Raw genomic sequence first — 19,969 nt, 5'->3', positions numbered from 1 at the left:
TCCTGCCACACCCTGATGGCTGCTCTCAGCCTTCCCACTGTAAGCTCAGGCATCTGCAGGCTTGTGATTGCTTGTGATACAGAAGTTCTGATCGCGAATTCCTTTCTTTGCACTTTCCGTGCTGTGTGTTCATTTCCTCTCCCTCATATTTATACACTATTCAGCATGCTGTGAAGCAAACCGAAAAGCTTATTATGTATGCAAGTAATTTTTCTAGGAATCTAATTTTATGTTTATGTTTTAACCTGATCTTATTTTAGAAGAGGTAATTAATAGGAGCATATTTTAAAAAATTATTATTATAACCTTTGTGTGTCTACTAGTCTTCAAATCTGAGAGACTTTATTACTACATTTTAGGTGTCTAAACTTCTGAATTCTGGCGTATATTTAATACATAAAGAATTAATAACATTATTACAAGATGAATCACTGGAGGTAATATCTTCTTACTGTTTGGTTTTTACTTCTTTCATGTTAAGTCTGAATACCCCAATCCTCCCCCCGCACCCCCGCCACTTCTGGGGAATTGCATGAACTCTTTCAGCTGACCAGCCCCAGAAGCTTTAAGTCATTGTACCATTGTATCACAGACTGAAGCTGGAAAGGCCTTTTAAAAAGATGAGGTTTAAAGATATATTTAGTTTTAAAATATATATGTATATTTGTTTGTTCAGGAATTTTGGAAATGCCAAAAATAGACATTTAAACGAGTATCTTTAGTTCTAATCACTGTTACTGCTTTATTATATTTTGTTCATTTTCTATTTTTACTATATAAAGATTTTTATTTTACACAATTGTAATAGTATATTATACCACATTTTACATAATTTTTTTCTCTTAGCATTGTTTGGAGAGTGTATTCCCTGCAACATGTCAGGCTTTGAAATACGTAATTTTGATGCCATAGTTAGTGTATTCTGGTCACCTACATGCCTGGCTTGCTGAAGTGCAACTGTCAGCACTTGGACGTCACTGAGGGTGTTGTCTGGCTCACACTCTGCTTTTTAAGAGCCTGAGTTCGTTGGTTGTGCAGGAGTAGCTATCTCAGATGTAGACTGTATGATCAATATCAAGAGGCAGGTACCTTAATCTCTTCTGATAGTTTGGTAGTTTGATAGGGGTAGGTACTTTGAGCAGGGCAGTTGATCATGTTTCTAAGACCCTCCAGCAAGAAAATGTAAGAAAACAGAAACCTCCAAAATGTTGTTTGGTAAATAACACTGTTTCTGTGTAGGAGCTGACATGTGAAGTTCACTAATCTAAGATTAAACAAACATTATAATTGTCATAAGAGTAATCAGTATCTCTATTAAAAGGTATTAGATGCTCTTATAGACCATCTTCCTGAAATCCTGGAACTTATGTGTGCCGGTGGAGAAAGCAATATTCAAGAAAATAAGGTAAATCCCAAATATCAAAAAGTTTCTGAACCTTGTAAACCATTGCCTTTCCTCTACAGAGTTGCTGTGAGGAATCAGTGAAAGGCCGATGGGAAACATTTAAAAGAGAGCTTGCCACATAGTAGGTGCTCAGGAAATGTCTGTTGACATTTACTACCCCTATCAAGCTTGAGCAGCTTGAATGTCCTCTGCAGTTCTTACTCTACCGTGACTCTTACTCGTTGGCCTTGGAGCTTACGCTATTATTTTCTGTTTTTATTCACATTAATTATTATTTCAAGAATAACAACTGGTGAGGGCAAAAGGGTAGGAAATTAGAAGGTCAAAGTTTGCTGACGGTGAGATAGAATAGATTTTACTTTAATTAGAAGGGTTATGAGAGTCCCAGTCTCTATTTTAAAATTTTGTTTCCAGTGATTAATAAATTTTACTCACAGATTAAAAAAAGTATTTGATTTAATCACATTGTTATCCCTTTGTGACAACTGAGATGCCCCCTGAGTGAACCCTGCAGTCGATGTATTTCTCCCTGATTCTCTGGGCCTGTTTTCTTTTCCAGTTGTCCTCTCTGCCTGACTTGATTCCAGCACTCACAACCGCTGAGCAGCGAGCTGCGGCCTCTTTAAAATGGAGAACTCATGAGAAGCTGCTCCAGAAATATGCCTGTCTGCCACGCGTCATATCAAGTGATCAGATTTATTACCGTTTCTTACAAAGAATGTTTGCGATCATGATGACAAACGTGAGCCCAAACCCTTTGGTCTTGTTCTTTGGAACTCATACCTTAGTTTAGAGTTACCACCACATTTTTTATGTTCTTAAACTCCTACAACAAACTGAGTTCACTCCATTCTGCCCAGAAGGATGTTTTCTTCCCACGTTCCTGGAAGGGAACTCACGTTTCCCTTTGCTTCTCCCCTGGTTTTCCCTTTGATCATCCTCGACCTGGCGGGAGGGAAGAGTGAACGGGGGGCGCCTGCACTTGCCCCGTGTTTGTGCACCGCCAGGAGAGGGTCAGCAGACTCACTTCGCACTTGGTGCAGCTCTTCTGGGGCGGGGGGCGCTCATGGGAGTTCGAGGTCCCCACTGCAAAGTGTGCCGTCTGCTCTGATGCTCACCGACTAGGTGCTGTGGCCCCAGGGCCTGCTTCAACTGTGCCTCTTTGCCAAGGCATGCCGTAGTCTCCGTAACACTAGTTTGGTCACTTTTAAAAATAGTTCCTAGAGAGTGGCTCTGTAACAGATAAAGTTTATACTAAAGACATGGGTGCCCACTAGGAATGACTTTAAAATTGGAATCGAAAGCAGTGGCGGGTGGTGGAAGAGCTGTACTCAAACTTTCCCATAGAGTGAGGTGTCGGCCTTGCTCACAAGAATCCCCAGAGAGGGTTATTTAACCTGCGGTTCTCTGCACGTTTGACGTGGTGCCCGGTGTCCTGCTGCCACTTTTTGAAGTAGAAGAACTTCCACACTGTGTGTACATTTTAGAAACTGTTTAAAAAGGTACTTTAAGTTCTCTCTGTTCTTGATAAAAAGGAGAGAATGAAATCTAGCAGCCATCTCGAAAACCCAAGTTGGCTTTAGTTTCAAATGTTAGTAGATAGGTGGGTATACCCTGGTGGGTATAGCTCAGTGGATTGAGCATGGGCCTGGGAACCAGAGGATGGAGGTTCGATTCCCAGTCAGGGCACATGCCTGGGTTGCAGGCCAGTTCCCAGCAGGGGACCCACGAGAGGCAACCATACATTGATATTTCTCTCCCTCTGTCCTTCCCTTCCCCTCTAAAGATAAATAAATAAAATCTTTAAAAAAAGATAGGATGAATTCTTCATCCTTTTCTCCTATTGATTTTTAGAGCTAGGAGTTGGTGAAGTCACTTTCTGTATGGCAGATGGATTTTATTTTTGGTTTTGTCTTTTTGACTCACTTTTTACATTGAGTGATGTTTTAGTCAATTGCAGCCTCCCTTTGCATACTCAGAGTGTCCCAGCATCTTCCAGCTGACTTTTACGTGCATTTGAGATGATTGCATTTATCTTGATTTCTGGGCCAGAAGATAATTTACTTTTTATAACATCTTACATACTATAAGATACAAAAATATGCATTTCCATATGACTGGTATATATTTGAAATTCTATTGTATACACAAAATGAAATAATAGAACACCATGCTGTTACCCAAAATTAGTTTTTTTAAATTCCATTGGTATTTCTGTTTACATGTATTTCTTAAATTTCCTGTGCTTACTTGTAGAGAACATTTTCTTTTGACATTCAGTATATTAAAAACACCACACAGAATAGTACCCCATACAATGGAAATAGCTTGTATAAAATAATGAGATGAGGGAGCAGGCAGTATTCTCTCATCAATAATGTAAAGTTTTATTCTACCTGAGTTTTCAAAGTTCCCCAGTGTAACAATCTGAATCTTCAAGAATTGAATATTATAATATGTATGTGTAAGTCAAGATGGTGAACATGAACTTACACTGGACACAGCAGTATATCTGGTTAAGAATTTTCTCTAATAAGTACCTTGAACCCAAACCCAGTAGAGATGGATGGTCAAATTCATTTAGAATTAAAGTTGTTCCCACTGGTGTGACAGAAATTCAAAGGACAGCAGCGTTTCCAACACTAAGACTGACATGGCGGCCTTTGATTCTAAGTTTTACCTGTGTCGTGGACTGGGAACCTCAGTGAATAACATTGAGGTTGAAGAGCTAGGAGTGAGCCAGAAGGACTGAGGAATATGCCAGACCATGGCATCTCTAAATTCATACTTTGGAAGTGGCACGTTTGTGGTGATGTCCTTGGTGCAGGGAGGGATCTAGTTGAGTAAGCGAGTGACAAGGTCCAGGGACTGGCTAAGACGGTGGGTGGCTAAGGTGTATTTGGGGAGATTGTCCTTTAAGGTGAAGTGGCAAGGAAATGACAGTTAAATGTAAATCAAGTCTGGATGATTTAAAGGACTGTGCCAAATTAAACTAACTTTGTGATGTGATGTATTAGTTGATTTGCCTGAATTATGTTAAATTATGAAGACACTTCCAGAGGGACAGAAACACCATGATGTGGGAAGCAGATAACACTGCTTTTATTTTACTCAATAACCCAGATTTGTGGGGCCAAATTATTCAGACTGTATACTAACTGACTAGTTTAACTGCCTTTCTTATTTCCTTAAGAATGTCTTACCTGTCCAGAAGGCAGCTTCACGAACTCTGTGCATTTTTCTGCGCTACAATCGTAAACAAGAACAGAGACATGAGGTGATTCAGAAATTAATCGAACGTAAGTAACTCTTACCTCTCACTTTGAAACAAAGAAGTAAACACAGTGGTTCACCTTAGTTATATCATTTGCTATGAATAATTAGGTTGCTGTTGGTAAATACCCAGAGAGTGTTTGGATTTGAGTTTTATAGGTTAATTTTGAGGTTTGTTTTAGAAATCTTATGATAGGATTAGGTCTGTGATAAGTGAAAGTAATAATTACTTTTGGCCTTTTTTATGGTGAATTTCTACACTCAAGAAATTAAAATACATATACTTCTGTTGGACGCTTGGTTTTCCCCCTAATGAAATAGAATTTGGAACTAAAATATAAGCAGAATATCCAGGAATCTAAGCATGTATTTATGTTTCTATTTTAAATCTTAACAATGAGGTTTTATTTTTTTCTTGAATAGAGTTGATAGTACACATACATGTGAATCTGGTGAGCCTAGGTAGTTTGTAATGTCTTTTTTAAAATCCTCAACAGAGGATATGTTGTTATTGCTGAGAGAGAGAGATCAATGTGAGAAACATTGATTGATTACCTCCTGGGAATCAAACCTGCAGCCTTTTGGTGTATGGGATGACACTCTAACCAACTGAGCCACCTGGCCAGGGCTATGTCTTAATGTCTTTAAAAAAATTAAGTCAATTAACAAATACAAATTTATTTTAATTTTCTGAGGATCAAAATGAAGACAAAAACTTTTTAGTGAAAGTGTTAATTCTAAAAATAGTGGCCTACAACTATATCTACTTGCTTTGGCCTAAATGTCTTAAAGCTTTTGTTAAACTGTTACCCAGCATAGATGGGTAAGGAGGTTTTCTGGTTATTGGAGTTTACCAGTTTAAATATGGACTGCTGCTTTTCAAAAAAAGTTAGAGTATGTAATATTTTATTTGAGAACAATTATACTTAGTGTACTTTAATCTTTGTTTTTTAGTCTTTTAAAATTAATTTTTAATGGTAAGATCTTACATTTATTTATATTTCTTAGACTTTATTATTTTTAGAGAGGAAAAGGGAGGGAGAAGGAGAGGGAGAGAAACATGGATGTGTGGTTGCCTCTTGTGCGCCCCCTACTGGGGACCTGGCCTGCAACACAGGCATGTGCCCTGAGTGGGAGTCAAACCAGCTACCCTTTGGTTTGCAGACTGGCACTCAATCCAGTGAGCCACATCAGCCAGGGCTGACCTTACATTTAAAATATTTTGTTTTGAAAGATTTTACTTGGTTATAAATATGAAGAATTTTGCTTTGGAACATTTATATAAGGGAGAAAATTATCTTCTTAGTATTATCTATATTATTTTAATAATCCTGTGTTAATATATGACTATCCAGTTCAAAGCATTTTTAAAGGAAACAGAGGAAGAAAATAGTTAATTTGATTGCTAAAAGATTTTGAAGTTATACAACAACTACCTTATTTTGTTGTGTACGATGTACACTTTTTTGTCCAAAATTTTGAGGGACAAATAATGATGTGCATTATACATGGGTGTAATGATTACATACCATGGGTATAATGATCCGTGTACAGTGCGCACAAAAATGTGGGTGCACATTATACACGACCAGATACAGTACATGTCTGCGTTTGAATTCGAACTCTGCATTTGCCTGCTCTGTGCCTTTAATGTCTCTGAATTTCAGTATGCCTTATCTTTTAGGAGGGACAATTATGTGCTTATCCCATTGTATTGCATGAGTACTTAGCACATAGTTGCTGATCAAAAGTAGTAAGTGTAGTCATTCAGTTTTACTAAACGCTAATGGAATTGAATGCAATGTTTAATATTTTTTCTGTTTTCTGATGTATCATTAATTGAGGGGGTCTACAAACCTGGGGTAATACAATACAATTTTTCTCTTATCTCTTGTATTTGCTAAACAGTTATGGGGTATAAAGAAACAACATGGATTTTATGTCTGATTCTGTCATGTAGTTTCATGGAGGAAAAGTTAAACTTATGATAAATTTTGTTTGTTGTTTCTAGAACTGGGCCAAGGAAAAAGTTACTGGAATAGACTTCGATTTTTGGATACCTGTGAATTTATTATAGAGATCTTTTCCAAATCATTTTTCTGTAAATATTTCTTTCTACCTGCTATTGAACTGATACATGATCCAGTAGCAAATGTGAGGTATGGTTATCAATCCAAGAAAATATTTGAAAAAAATGACATTTTAATGTATCTGCTACAATAAATATATGCAAAATATTTTTCTTAGTCAATTAAAAAATCAAGTAAAGAATTTATATTTGCTTTGAAACTCTTGGTAGTCTTAATTGCTGAGCTTCAGTTGAACTTGGAAGCACAATTTTTAACACTGTCTTGAGTCTTATTTATTGGGTTGAGAGAGCAGTAGGGGAGAGCCAGAGCGGCAGCCTTCTCCAGCCGCTTGGTCACACACATAGGCTTTAAGAAATGGTTGAGCAGATATGCTTAATTTATTTATCTTCTAAGACAAAGAAAAAGTAGTTCAGAATTGAATTGGGGAGAATCTGTTTATTTTTAGCGCCCCATTTATTCATAGAAATATGGCTGCTTTGAAGTCTTTTTCTTGCCTTTCCCAATGTTCAGCTGTCTTACTTACGTTTTTGAAGTCCAGTAGATGTTATTTGCAGTTGGCTAATATACCATTCAATTAGATAGAGCAGGCCTGAAAATGGCTTGCTTGGAAATTGGGGGCGAAATAAATATATTTTGCCTTTTTTTCTCCCAAAATAAGCACATTATTTCTTCTTAATTGTGGTAAAAATGCATAACATAAAGTCTACTGATTTAAGAGAATTGATCAGTGGCATTTAGTTCGTACATACTGTTCTGTGAGACTTACTTGTGCATTGCATAATGAGTTGAAGAGGATTTTAATCACTTAGCCATTAGATTTGTGTGTTCTGTGCTCATGTCTCTGTTCTGAAACTTGAGGACCTCAGGTCTGCATGTCAGCAGTGCTTTAGAGATGGGCAGATAGAAAAGAAGCTGTCACAGGCAAGGCTGGCAGGATCCCGCAAGTTTCCTTGCAGGAGAGTTTCTGAAGTCACTGCTGAAGCTGATTTCCAGCTTTCCGTTCGCTGTGTGTCTTTGGGCATGTTACAGAACCTCCCTGTGCTTCTGAGAAATAAACCAGAGATATTGTACACAAAGAGTTTGGTTTACCAGAAAGGTGTCATTCCTTTTTTTAAAAAATATTTTATTTATTTACCTTTAGAGGGGAAGGGAAGGAGAGAGGAAGAGAAACATCAATGTATGGTTGCTTCTTGTGCATCCCCTGCTGGGAACTGGCCCCTTGCCGGGAACTGGCCTGCAACCCAGGCATGTGCCCTGACTGGGAATCGAACCGCGATCGTCTGATTCACAGGCCCGTGCTCAATCCACTGAGCTACACCAGCCAGGGCAGAAAGGTGTCATTCCTAACCTCAAAATCTTTATAATTTCATGAGCCTAGGATGCTCATGGAGATAAATCATTACTATAGTTTATAAAGCTTCTGCTGAGTATATGTTTTCTAGACCTGACTTCGGTTATAAAGAATGAAGTGTGTGTAGATTGTTGTTTTTGTCTTTTATTAAGTGAGTGTTTAAAATTTAAATTCACTGAGTCTAGACAATATCAAGGCTGGACAAGTATTACTGGTATTCAAAGAAGCCTCCTCCCGATCTGTGAAAAATGAAAATAATTCTCTTTGGGGGACTGGGACCCCTTAATTAATGCATCAGCAGGCTTGCAGTACCTGTGATGAGCTCTGAATGAGTTTGAGGCCATTATAGCTATTTGCAGAGCTGAACATTCTAGAGGAGGAGCTGTCCTCTTTTTGGTTGAATAAAAAGCACATTTTTTTGTTGTATGAGAAGAATCCTTCAGTGAAGGCTCAGCTGATGAAGCATCCTGAATCTGTAGGCATGGGACTTAGCTGTCACAGGGTTTGGCGCAGAAATAAAAATAATGACATCTGGAGAGCACTCAGGTGAATGAACGAAAACAGCAGCCATAAAACAGACAACTGCCTAGTGTCCCTCTCTGCAACCACCAGCTCCAGCGAAGCAGTTGAGTTTGAGCTTAGCCAAGCAGAACGTTCCTCTGAAGCACCTCCTCTCAGGAAGGTTTTCTGCTCTTTCCTGCATTTCCTCGCAGTCTTCAGGCTGCTTATTTCTTCCTTCCTTATCAGCTCCGTCTAGTCTATGACTGTGCCCTAGACTCTGTCCTTTAATCTCCTCTTCTCCGACTGCACGCTGGCTTACAAACCCAGTGTTTGCTGAAGGTTCCCGACTGGGTGCCTCCAGCATGGACATCCACCCTGAACAGAAGGCTCATTGAGCTGGCCGCCCACTTTGCATTTCTGATAGGCACCTCTGACTTAATCCATCCAGAAATACCCCTGCGAGTAGCTCCTGAGGTCTTCATCTCGGTGAATAACCATTTCGTCTTTCCACTTGTTCAGGTCAGAACCTTAATTCCTGTCTGTCATTCCACCCCCATCGCTCACACTCAGAGTCCAGCCACTTCTCACCACCTCAACTGCTGCCTTATGGCTCAGGCCACCATCATTCTTGTCTGAATTATCGGAAGTGCCTCCCCCGTTGTTTTCTTTCTTCTGTCCTGACTGCCTGCAGTCTGATCTCAAACAGTAGCCAGATGACACTTTCAAAATGTTAAGTCAGATCATTTCACCCCCCTGCTCAAACCCTTCATGGCTTCTCATTGCACTTAAAAGAAAAGCCAGTCTCCTACTACTGCTCAGAGATCTGCTAAGCTCACCTTTGCCCCCTTCTAGCCACTGTAGTCCGTTTGCCAATTTGGGACCACACCTAGGGGGCTACCTTCCCTTGGAGGGCATAGGCTCTTACTGTGCCCTGTAATGATCAGACATTCATGAGGCCTATTCCCTCATTTTTTTAGGTCTTCGCTTAAATGTCATCTTTTGAGTGAAACCTTCACTGAAACCCTCTCTCACTGCCTGTTTTACAGCTGTAACTTCCCCTGCTCTAGTATGCCCTCTCCTCTTTCTCCATGTTACCTTCCTTTACAGCACCTACCACCATCTGACAGTCATTTTACTTAGTTTATTCTCTTGCCCTGCACCCACACTAGCATGTAAGCTCCAGGACAGCAGAGGATTTTGTTGCTTTTATTCACCATTGTATCTCAGCATCCAGTTTAATAAATGCTGGACCATAATAGGCATTCCATAAACACTTGCTGCATAATAATTGAACTCCCAGGTTTTCTACAGTTTGAGTATTCTTTCAGTTTTATGTTACTATTGTCAGTTATTAAATCTAAGTCATAATTTACTCAAAAGTAAATAGTATTTATTTATTATAGAATGAAACTTTGCTACTTGTTGCCCAAAGTGAAATCCACTCTGAAGATCCCTGCAGATAAGCATCTACTTCAGCAGTTAGAGATGTGTGTGAGGAAGCTTCTGTGTCAAGAAAAAGATAAAGATGTCCTGGCTGTTGTAAAACGAGTAAGTAACACACTTGCCACAGCATTTGCATTTCTTGCATTAAGATAGCCTTAATTATATCTTTGCTATTTTAGCTTGGTGGGACGGCCCTGTTTATATCCTTGCTGGAGTGATAAGACTTAGTGACTGGTTTGGTTGACGTGTGCTTCGGTCAGCTATGGAAGCACCTGGACATAACTTTTGTTGCTAGTAATACAAACTCCGCAAGAGAGAGCTTGGCACCTTTTAGGTGCTCAGTAAACACTGCCAACTAATATCGAACATTTCATTATCAGACTTCATTTACAAGCAATTTACAATCTGGGAATGCTTCGTTGGTAAAATTGGAGAAGTCACATTTGACAAAAACATAGCCTTGGAGGGGCCTCTGAGTTCACTCAGCATCTGTTTGATGTTAAAGAAAGTCTAGACCTAGAAATATTACGTGTCTGCTCAAGGTTATATTAGTAAATTACAGAAATAAGACTAGAATATAGATCTCTTCTTACCTTAAGTGCAATCATTTTTCAATAGTGTATCATTGTCACATGGTTTTTGTTTTATTTTAGTATGTGGTCTTACATTGATTATTTGGGAATGTTGGAAAACTAAAACAATATAGATTTGTGAAGTCAAATCTTAGAGTAATTTAGTCTTCAAGAACTTTTCTTGCTCAATATATGAATATAATTAATATTTTTATAAGATTAAGTCAAATTAAAGTGGTTACTTTTATGAATCTGTATGTGAACTCCAGGACACATAGTCGTTGAGAATTTACTTGTAGTGAGAGAAATTAGTTTATTGATGTCTTAAATAATAGCATTTATTTGAGGGAAAAAAGAATTCTTTGCTTTTTTCTCCCTAGAAATCATTGCCAGATGTTACATGAGGAACTTTTTTAATAAAGTGATTGATAGCCTAGTATTAATTAATTAATATAATTTTACTTCACTGAAATGTGAATTCTTCATCAACTAAAATAATCAGAAATACCCAGAGTCTGGACACGCGTCTAAATTTTAAAAACACATATATGTATACACACATATACACACACACACACAGTGGTTTCTACCAGATATTTCTGACCTTGCATTTAATTACAGAAGGTTAGCCGATGGAGTTAAGATGTCAAAATAATACACATGAGAGGGTCAGTTACTTTTCTGAAAGAATTTATCGCCTTGAGATAATATAATCAGACCCCATAAATAGATACAGGAATGCTGTGATGAAATTAATGGGTTACTAACCTACACTGGATTATTCTGGAGTACGGCTCTTACTTTAAGCTCAAGGTCCATCTTTCCCAGGGCGAGTCTGCGGTTCGGTGTCACCGCACTGCAGGGTGGGTGCGGGCCCCTTTCAGAGAAGCCGCACCAAGCCTTTGGATGAGGGTGGGATTGCAGACTCTGGTCATTTTTGTGAGATGGGAAGGAATTTATTTAAAAGTGATATTTCATGGCATAAATTTTCAAATTTTTATCAGTTTCAGCATAAAAATAAAGCTTTAAATAAATATGATGTTCACAATGGACAGCTTTGGCAGATGAGAAGATGTCGTATGGTCCGGCAGCAGTAACGCCTGCTTGAGAGTGGTTGGTAGGGTAGTGACATGGGTGTAATAGTTTATAGTTTACATTTGAACATCTCACCTAAAATGTCCTTCTGCGTGTGTCAGTCTGATGTTTTTATCTTACAGAATTACATGCTTATGATTTTCTACTAAAGGAGTTTGTAATAAATCAGGGGTGTTATTTGTGCCGAGCCCTGTGTAGGTGTACTTTCTTCGGGCCATTTGAGTCACTTCTGCAGAGAAGTACTGTTCTGTGTCAGAGAGAACTGTGGGCTCTTGGACTATTGTTAGAGTGAAATAATTTGTCTCATGCTAATGTATTCTGAAAGACAAATACTAAGTTGAGAGAATGCCTTAAGATTAAAGCCTTTTCTATTGGTTAGGGTGTCATACGATCAGAAGTTTCTGTGGAACAGAAAAGAATTAAGAATTTTAAGCCAAATGATAGATTGCTTCATATGTATAGCTAAAAGATTTTTTAAGGTTTTATTTATTTTTAGAGAGTGGGGAAGGGAGGAGAAAGAGGGAGAGAAACATCAATGTGTGGTTGCCTCTCACGCGCCCCCTACTGGGGACCTGACCTGGCTAGCAACCCAGGCATGTGCCCTGACTGGGAATCCAACCAACGACCCTTTGGTTCGCAGGCCCAAAAGCCACACCAGAGTCACACCAGCCAGGGCAAAAGATTTTTTAATTAAAAATTTTACTGTATTTCTGAAAATTCAGAAAGGCGGCATTGGGAGTTATTAGAAATTAGTTAAATTGCATACGTTTAGAATTTAAAATATTTCTCTAGATTTGCTCTTCTTAAAGTTATGAACTTTTAAAAGTTTAAATAGAACCTGGCATTAACCTATAGAAGTTGATTAAAGATAAAAGGTAGAATTGGGGAGAACTTTAAAAGTTTTCTAATTTAGCAGAAAGGAGTCTTTTTGCTAAAATGATGGTTGATTTCTTTACTGTTGAATAACTTCAAATGCTTTCTTTACAGAGTGTGTTAGAGTTGGACAGAATGGAAATGTCCATGGATGCTGTAAGTGCATTCTCTTTACCTATGTTGGAAGGGATATTTAGAAGTTGGCACAGACTCATCATTGGTGTTTCACAATTTCATTTTAAACTTTAAACTTAGTTTCAGAAAAAGTTTTATGAAAAAGACTTGTTGGATCAAGAGAGAGAGAGAGAAGAACTACTTCTTTTGGAAATGGTATGTTGTTTTCCCATGCACAAACACATACTTTTTTTCCTGACCAGTATTAACTGTGCTTTGCTATTAAGCTAGTAAATAATTTCAGTGTTACACTACTTTTTTTCTTCCTAAACAGCTAAATAAGAATCCTGATCATTTGAAAGCTGTTATTTTATGAATTTCAGGGAAAACTACACTTGAGAGGCTTTTTAAAAAGCCTGTTTTTATTGAAGTATTATTGACATACAAGTAACATTTTAATTTGATGAATTTTGACATATGGACATACCTATGAAACTGTCACCACCAAACATTTACCAATCAAAACACCAAACATTTTCATTCCCTTAAAGGCTTCCTTCTGTACCTTTATGATTCACATCTTCTCTTCTGGTGCCCAGAAGCCACTGACCTAGTCTCTGTCATTACACATTAGTTTGTAACTAGAATTCACATCAGTTTAATAATATATTACCTGATCTTTTTGTCATGCTTCAGAGAGAGAGGGGGAGAGGGAGGAAGAGAAACACTGATGTGAGAGAAACATCACTTGGTTGCCTTCTTGTGTGTGTACTGACTGGGGGTCGAACCCAGTCCGGATGTGTGCCCTGACCAGAATCGATTCCATGACCAATTCGGGGTCTGTGAGACAATGCGCTGACCACTGGGCCACACTGGCCAGGGCTGGGCGATGTTCTGTGCACCGATCTGTGAGCTGGTGTGGCTATATAGGTGTACTCCTTTTGGGGAAAATTCACTGAGCTGTACAATTAGAATGTTTCACTTTCTCTATGTGTATTATACCTCAATAAACATTTTAAAAAATGTTCCAAAGACTATTGCCTTTTCTCAGTCTTTTTAAAGAAAAACATTATTTTGCTATTCACAAGTCAGAAATGAAAATGACCAATAGTAACACGTTTTTTGCTAATGAAAATCAGTAAATACCTTCAAGAAAATAAAGGTCCATTACCACAGTGATATGAAACTCCTTTTTTTTAGTAGCTTAACAAATCCCCAAAGGCACAATTCTGTAGATGTTAGAAGAACACATATGTGAAAGAAACTGGACTTCTTTAGGCACTAATTTGGAAAATAAAAGTACTTATTTCGGGGATTTTTGTGAACAAGATTTGTATTTCTAAAGCTTGGGGTACTTCTCATTAGAACATCTTTCTAAGCCTGTTCACGCTCCCCTTTAATGCTGAAGACGCTGTTTTACCGACAGGAGCAGTCGGAGAAGGAGAAGCAGCAAAGTGAGGGGAGGCCCATGAGCGAGAGAACCTGTGAGAAGAAACGTGAGTAGTTTTCCTGCGTCTTCACCACTCAGTCCCACAGTTAGTGTCTAATCCTGGCAGTGCTGAAAGACCATGCTGAGTTACGAATGTCATGAGAAAAATTGCTTTTCTTTTACTTTTAAAAGTCATTTTTAAAACTGGCTGTTTAATGTTGTATAGATGTTTAAAATACATGAATAAATGATGAGCAAGCGCGTGGAGCTTCAGTTCCTTCAAAGGAAAGTGATAACAGCAATAAAGTTATGAAATTGTCACTGAATAACTAAGATTGGAATGTGTAAATGTGCAGAGGAAGGGCATTTGGGAAAGTGTGCGGCTGAGCAAGGGATGGTGTTTCCTTTTTCTGGGTTGTCTTGTGTGTGTGGAGATGAGTGAGAGCCCAGGGGAAAGCGCCGCACTTAAAACAGTTTGTTTCAGGTAGGGACACCAAGACACCAACCATGCTCCCCAAGAACACCCCCATTTCTGCTCCTGGGCCCCCTTCCAGCGCCCCATCGACAAGTAAGAAACAACTTACTGTGTTTCCTTTTTTCCTTTTATCAAAGTTCTTTATGGGGAAGGTCACTGTCTTAGATGAGAGCCATCATGCCAAAGCACCGTCCTTCTTCCGTTAGTGTTCATGTGGGTGGTTCTGAATGGGCGGCTGGGGTGAGAGGGCCCGGGAACCCCAGCTCAGGAAAGGAGGCTAGACCCCTCGGTGGCCCCCTGAAAACGGTGGGGTGTGGAGAGGGTGGGGTCGGGCATCTACAGGTGAAGTGAACAGTCACTCTTTTCTCTGCTTGTCACTCTAGGCAAAGAAATCAAGAAATCCAAACTGATTCGGAGCCAGTCTATCAATAACCAAACCTTTCATGCAAAATATGGCAACTTAGACAAGTGTGCTAGGTATGACCTGTCAGCTGTTCACGTTTCAACATATTTTATAGTCACACATCTTTGTGTGTGTGAAGTATTTACAGTATTATAAAATCAGCATTAATTTGGTTTTTTTATAGGTAAATCATTTTTTAGGTTTCTTCTCGAAAGACTTTGTTAAAAAATAGTAGTCTACCAGTTTGCATCAGAGCAGGCGTCCTGGTGGTCTGGGAGACCACTGAGTGACAGCCGTGGAGTGGCCTCATTGAGGCCTGTCTTGTTTCATGAGGAAGGTGGCACTATGTCACATGTGCCACTCAGCTTTCATGTGGGTGTGCACAGGTCCCCTCTGCTCTTCGTACTGTTTCTGGCTGTGAGAAGCTGCGGACTCGTCTGTGTGGTGCAGTGGCCGAAACAGAGTTCTGACAATAAAAGAGTGTCTAGTTCCCCCTTCGGCTCAGCAGACGGAAGTATAAACAAACAGTTAAGACTAGGGGAGAATCGATAAATGAACATGATATTTGATATGTGGTATAGACATGTAGTGTAACAGCTGCACATCAACCAACAAGCAAAGTAATTTTAAGGAAGCCTAAAGTCTTCAAAAGTATTTTAAAAAGTATCCATTTATCTATCAAAAATATGTTATGGAAAAGCATGTTTTTCTTTTATTAAGGCTGGCTTATTCAGAGTTTAAGCTATATTTTAGGCCTTATCAATAGGTCTGGTAGAGTTCCGTCAATAGGGGGATCTCTGTTTGGACAAAAGAGATTAGAAGTAAAGATGGGTTGTAGCAAGGAAATTTCATCACTGTTGCCCGCCTTCGCTGACCATCAGAACACTAACTGCTAATCCAGTGCAGCGAAAGTTTAATGAGATGCTTCTAAGTTATAGATAAAGTCATTGTTCTGAGGCATGGAATAGAAAAAAATACACGAGAAGTAAAAATAATCGGCATGTTTCATTAGCAGTAGGGAAAACATTTAAAATAAAAGATTAAAAAGGGCCACATGTTAGATGAGTGGGACTGAAATACACATGCTCTTGTGTTTTAAACTTAATTTTGTTCTTTTCTAGTAAAAGTTCCGCAGCAGCATATGCAACTTCTGTCTCAGGGTTAGCGAAGACATCTATGGTTTCCCTCACTGGTAAGCAAAAATCGGAGCTCCTCAAACAATTGTTGAATTTAATAAAATATGATTTCTTTAAATGACCAGTTTTTAAAATTTCTAGATACAGTATTTTCCCTAAATGTGTATCTTTATCAGATACCTAAGAAATTAAACTTTTCCCTAGCAACTGAGAAAGTATTTGACTGTGCTATTCTGTTTTCACTCCATGTCAGGACTTGGAGTTTAATGCTTTTAAAAGAGAAAAAGGACAAAAATAATAGGATAGGCTTTACCATAGTCTGAGACCTGCTGAGGCATAGACTAAAATTTTTTGTAGTATTTTTAAGTTCGTTAAAAATACTAGGGCTTTACTGATGTTTCTATGCAGATAATATGCAGCTAAACATTTGCAATGTTACATATTTGACACTATACCAGGAGGCAGAAAGCTATTTATGTAAAGGGCCAGAGAGTAAACATTTTAGGCCTTGTCGGCCACTTTGGCCTCTGTCACAGTCACTCAGTTCTGCCATCGTGGAGTAAAAAGAGCCACGGACACACGTAATGAGTGGGGAGACCTGTGTTCCCCGAAAGCTGCCCACAGAAGCAGCAGCAGCGGGCACGATTCAGCCGCGAGCCGCAGCCGGCTGCCTCTTGACACAGGTGGTGGAGCGTAGAATTTTTGCTCTGGAAATATCAGTTGAAAATTGTACTGTTGACCTATGGTAACTTTTTAGTGTAAATCAAAGCAAATCTACTGAAGTTCTCACATTTTTAATCATTATATTTCCTATTTAGGTTGTGTTTTAAGCCTTCTGTCTGTCTCTGACCTCTCTCACTGTGTTCTTCATATTCTCATGAAGGACATATGCACACTCACTGACTATTCTGTAAACAGTGTGTGCTCATTTGCCAGGACAGAAAATCTTTCTGACGTTAAAAGTTTTACGTTCACATACGATATATAGACTGGCTCTACCAGCCATGCTGTAGGCATCGTAACAGTCCTGGAAGAACTTACTTTCTGTGAGCTGTTGAACTGAGGTTATCAACGTTCCTTCGAGTTAGGTCCATACGTCATAGTACGAGTGCTGATTACTTTTATTTCAGCAGAGCAGGGAACTCTTTGGGAGGCACTCCAGGAACATTCAGGGTCTGAGAACTTTATTTACAACAGAGAATGCTCTTTAAAATTGTAAATATGTATTGAAAGACAACTTGGAGCTAATGGTGCAGGTGATTATAGTTTTCCATAAGGGGTTCTTCCGACTCAGATGGGTCCCTGCCGGCCTCTCGGAGTTAACTTCACCCAGCTGTGAATGAAGACTTTTATTCATAAACTTGTAACAGTTCTTGCCCAGAAATTTCTTTGCCTAAATTATTAATAATATGGACTTTGAACTGTTTGTGTGTTTGTTTGTATTTTTTAGAGAGAGAAAGAAATTTATTTTTCCACTTAGCTATGCATTCATTGGTTGATTTTTCTATGCACCCTGACTGGGGATCAAACTCTCAACCTTGGTGTATTGGGGTCACTCTCTAACCAACTGAGCTGCCTGGCCAGGGCTAAATTGGTTTTTAAAAGTTTTAATTATGTGCATTAATTTTCCTTCAGTTTTTACTTTGCTAGTTCCTAAGTTATCTTGAGAATCAGGAGAGTATATAGATCTACTTAACATCCAAAAACTTAACATCCAAAACTTAACATCCATTAAGTTTTTATTTAAAAACTTAAATAAAAGCATGTATTTATAAGGGTAATCTTTTATTAAAATATTTGAAAAATATTCTATCTTAAGGGCTCAATATTGTTTTGGAGAGAGGGAATATAGTTTGAAATACCTAGTTTTCTCAGTTAGAAAAATATGCTTATTACGTATTGACTACTTAGTGAAGTACAGACTGAGGAACGAGTCACTTACAATTACACATGAGGTGTAAAGAGAAAATGGAAATAAAATGTCTCTCAACAAATGTACCAGGTGTTCATGTAGAGAAGAGATTTGATCTGTGCGTGGGACCTGAGACTCAGCCTTTGAGATGATTCTGTCCTTCGAGGTGGGCCTTAAGGCGTGCCCAGGCTCTGGCAGGCAGAGATGGTGTGGAGTAACATCCCGTGCAGAGCACCCGTCCTCGGCGACAGCCGGGGGTTGGTGTCTCCAGGGAGCGACGGCAGGCCATTGGAGCGTGGAGCGGGTGGAAAGGAGAGCAGAGTTAAGTGAGGCTGAAAGGGAAGGTCAGAGTCGTAGCTTGGGAGGTCGAATTGGATGCTTTTTACTCAACAGGAGCCCATCCTTAATTGTCTGGGGACTTCTGCCTGTTGCCAATTACAACATGCCAAGGCGACGTGGGCGCATCGGACCTGGGGAAGGGAAGTACGAAAAGGATGCTAGGGAGGGTTCAGGGAAAAACCCAATGTGTCCATTGCCAGTGGCTGTGGAAAAGCAAGGGGACCGTTTTGGCAAGCAGTTTGGTAAGGCTTATCAAGAATCCTAGATTTAAAAAAAAACTCTGTGACTCAAAATATCCCATTTTTAGTGAACTGTCAGAAAGCAATAAAATAAAATGTGATAAAAATATGGCCCAGTGTGGACCGTCGGTGTGATGTGATGAAGATGGCACTTCCCCTCTGTTCCCTCCCTCAAACCCTAGTCTGTGTAAGAAAAGCGTCCAGTTGCAGTGGTGGAGCACCCTATTAAATATTTGGCCAGTGCCCTTCAAAACTGGTAAGGCTGTCAAAAACAAGGAAAAGCTGAGAAACTGTCACAGCCGAGGACAGCCAAGGACAGGTAATGGGGTACAGTGAATAGAATCCTGAGACAGGCATTGCCAGGTGAAAACTAAGGAAGTCTGAACATGGCCTGGATTTTACTTCATGATGTATCACTATGGGTTCATCCATTGTCAACAAGTATAGTAACGTGAAATATCATTAATAGGGAAATTGGATGAGGAGAGAAATGGGTGAGGAGTACTGTCTTTTCAACATTCCTGAAAATGTAAAACTAAAAACAAAAGTCCATTTTAAATAGAACATTTACAACAATTTCAAAAACATTAAATTCTCAGGTATTAACTTTTAAAAATATGTGCTAAATGTACACTAAAAACTTTAAAATGTTGCTGAAAGAAATTAAGGAGGACCTAAAAAATGTGTCAAGTAGGGAAAGAATCCCCCCTTCTTTAAGAAGTTCTTACAGCTGGGTTAGTAATAAAATAACAGAATTGACACAAGACTAGATTAACAGGAGGAAAACCAATTTCATATGTATGTGTGGGACAATCACAGTATGATACTCAGATCACAAAAGTAGGCTCAGAGAATGATCCATCTGGGTGCCTTTGAATGTTTTTTAGACAAAGAAACAGTACAGTTGTGAAGAAATTGATGGGACGGAGGGAGAAAAGGTCGTGCTCACTAGAAAGGAGTACAAGCGAGGTGTGGGCGCCTGTCAGCGGGGAATCCGACGGCACAGGGAGTCAGAAAAGAGGCCAGTGCGTCTTGCTCATACGGAGTCTTTGGCCAGAGTGGTTTCGTGTCAGTGGTGAAGGGTGTTGCCAGGTGCGGGGAGGGTGCCTTTCATGAGGAACATGTGTCCCTGCACGCAGGGCGACTGCAGGGTCGAGGTGCCCTTCCGGCAGTGGCTGCTTTCCAAGTAACTAATTCAAAGTAATCAGTGTGCCGTTGTTGGGTATTCTGAGAGACCTGCCGTGTTAATGGACTGAAGAATTTCATGTTGTTGTGATGTCCATTTTTTAAAATTGATCCAGAAATTCAGTGTAATCCTG

The 19,969-nt window shown here is 39.3% G+C and overlaps 1 protein-coding gene across 6 annotated transcripts in view; it reads left to right on the top strand.

Annotated features, from left to right (window-relative positions):
* PPP4R4 (protein phosphatase 4 regulatory subunit 4) overlaps positions 1-19,969 on the top strand; it is an 83,430-nt gene that overhangs the window by 57,619 nt on the left and 5,842 nt on the right. For 5 of the 6 annotated variants that reach the window (XM_037031458.1, XM_037031460.1, XM_037031457.1 and 2 more), the window contains 12 exons: positions 360-437; positions 1,322-1,405; positions 1,965-2,147; positions 4,599-4,704; positions 6,690-6,837; positions 10,024-10,168; positions 12,718-12,759; positions 12,859-12,933; positions 14,144-14,213; positions 14,631-14,714; positions 15,005-15,098; positions 16,146-16,216. In XM_037031458.1, the coding sequence (XP_036887353.1) occupies positions 360-437; positions 1,322-1,405; positions 1,965-2,147; positions 4,599-4,704; positions 6,690-6,837; positions 10,024-10,168; positions 12,718-12,759; positions 12,859-12,933; positions 14,144-14,213; positions 14,631-14,714; positions 15,005-15,098; positions 16,146-16,216 (1,180 nt within the window). The remainder of the gene's footprint in view (positions 1-359; positions 438-1,321; positions 1,406-1,964; positions 2,148-4,598; positions 4,705-6,689; positions 6,838-10,023; positions 10,169-12,717; positions 12,760-12,858; positions 12,934-14,143; positions 14,214-14,630; positions 14,715-15,004; positions 15,099-16,145; positions 16,217-19,969) is intronic. The other variant, XM_037031459.1, reaches the window with a different exon arrangement.

The sequence above is a fragment of the Sturnira hondurensis genome, unplaced genomic scaffold (assembly GCF_014824575.4).
Source record: "Sturnira hondurensis isolate 20B ecotype Veracruz unplaced genomic scaffold, ASM1482457v3 Scaffold0021143, whole genome shotgun sequence".
NCBI lineage: Eukaryota > Metazoa > Chordata > Mammalia > Chiroptera > Phyllostomidae > Sturnira > Sturnira hondurensis.
The sequence above is the reverse complement of the archived record's forward strand: the minus strand, read 5'-3'. Positions and strand labels throughout refer to the sequence as shown.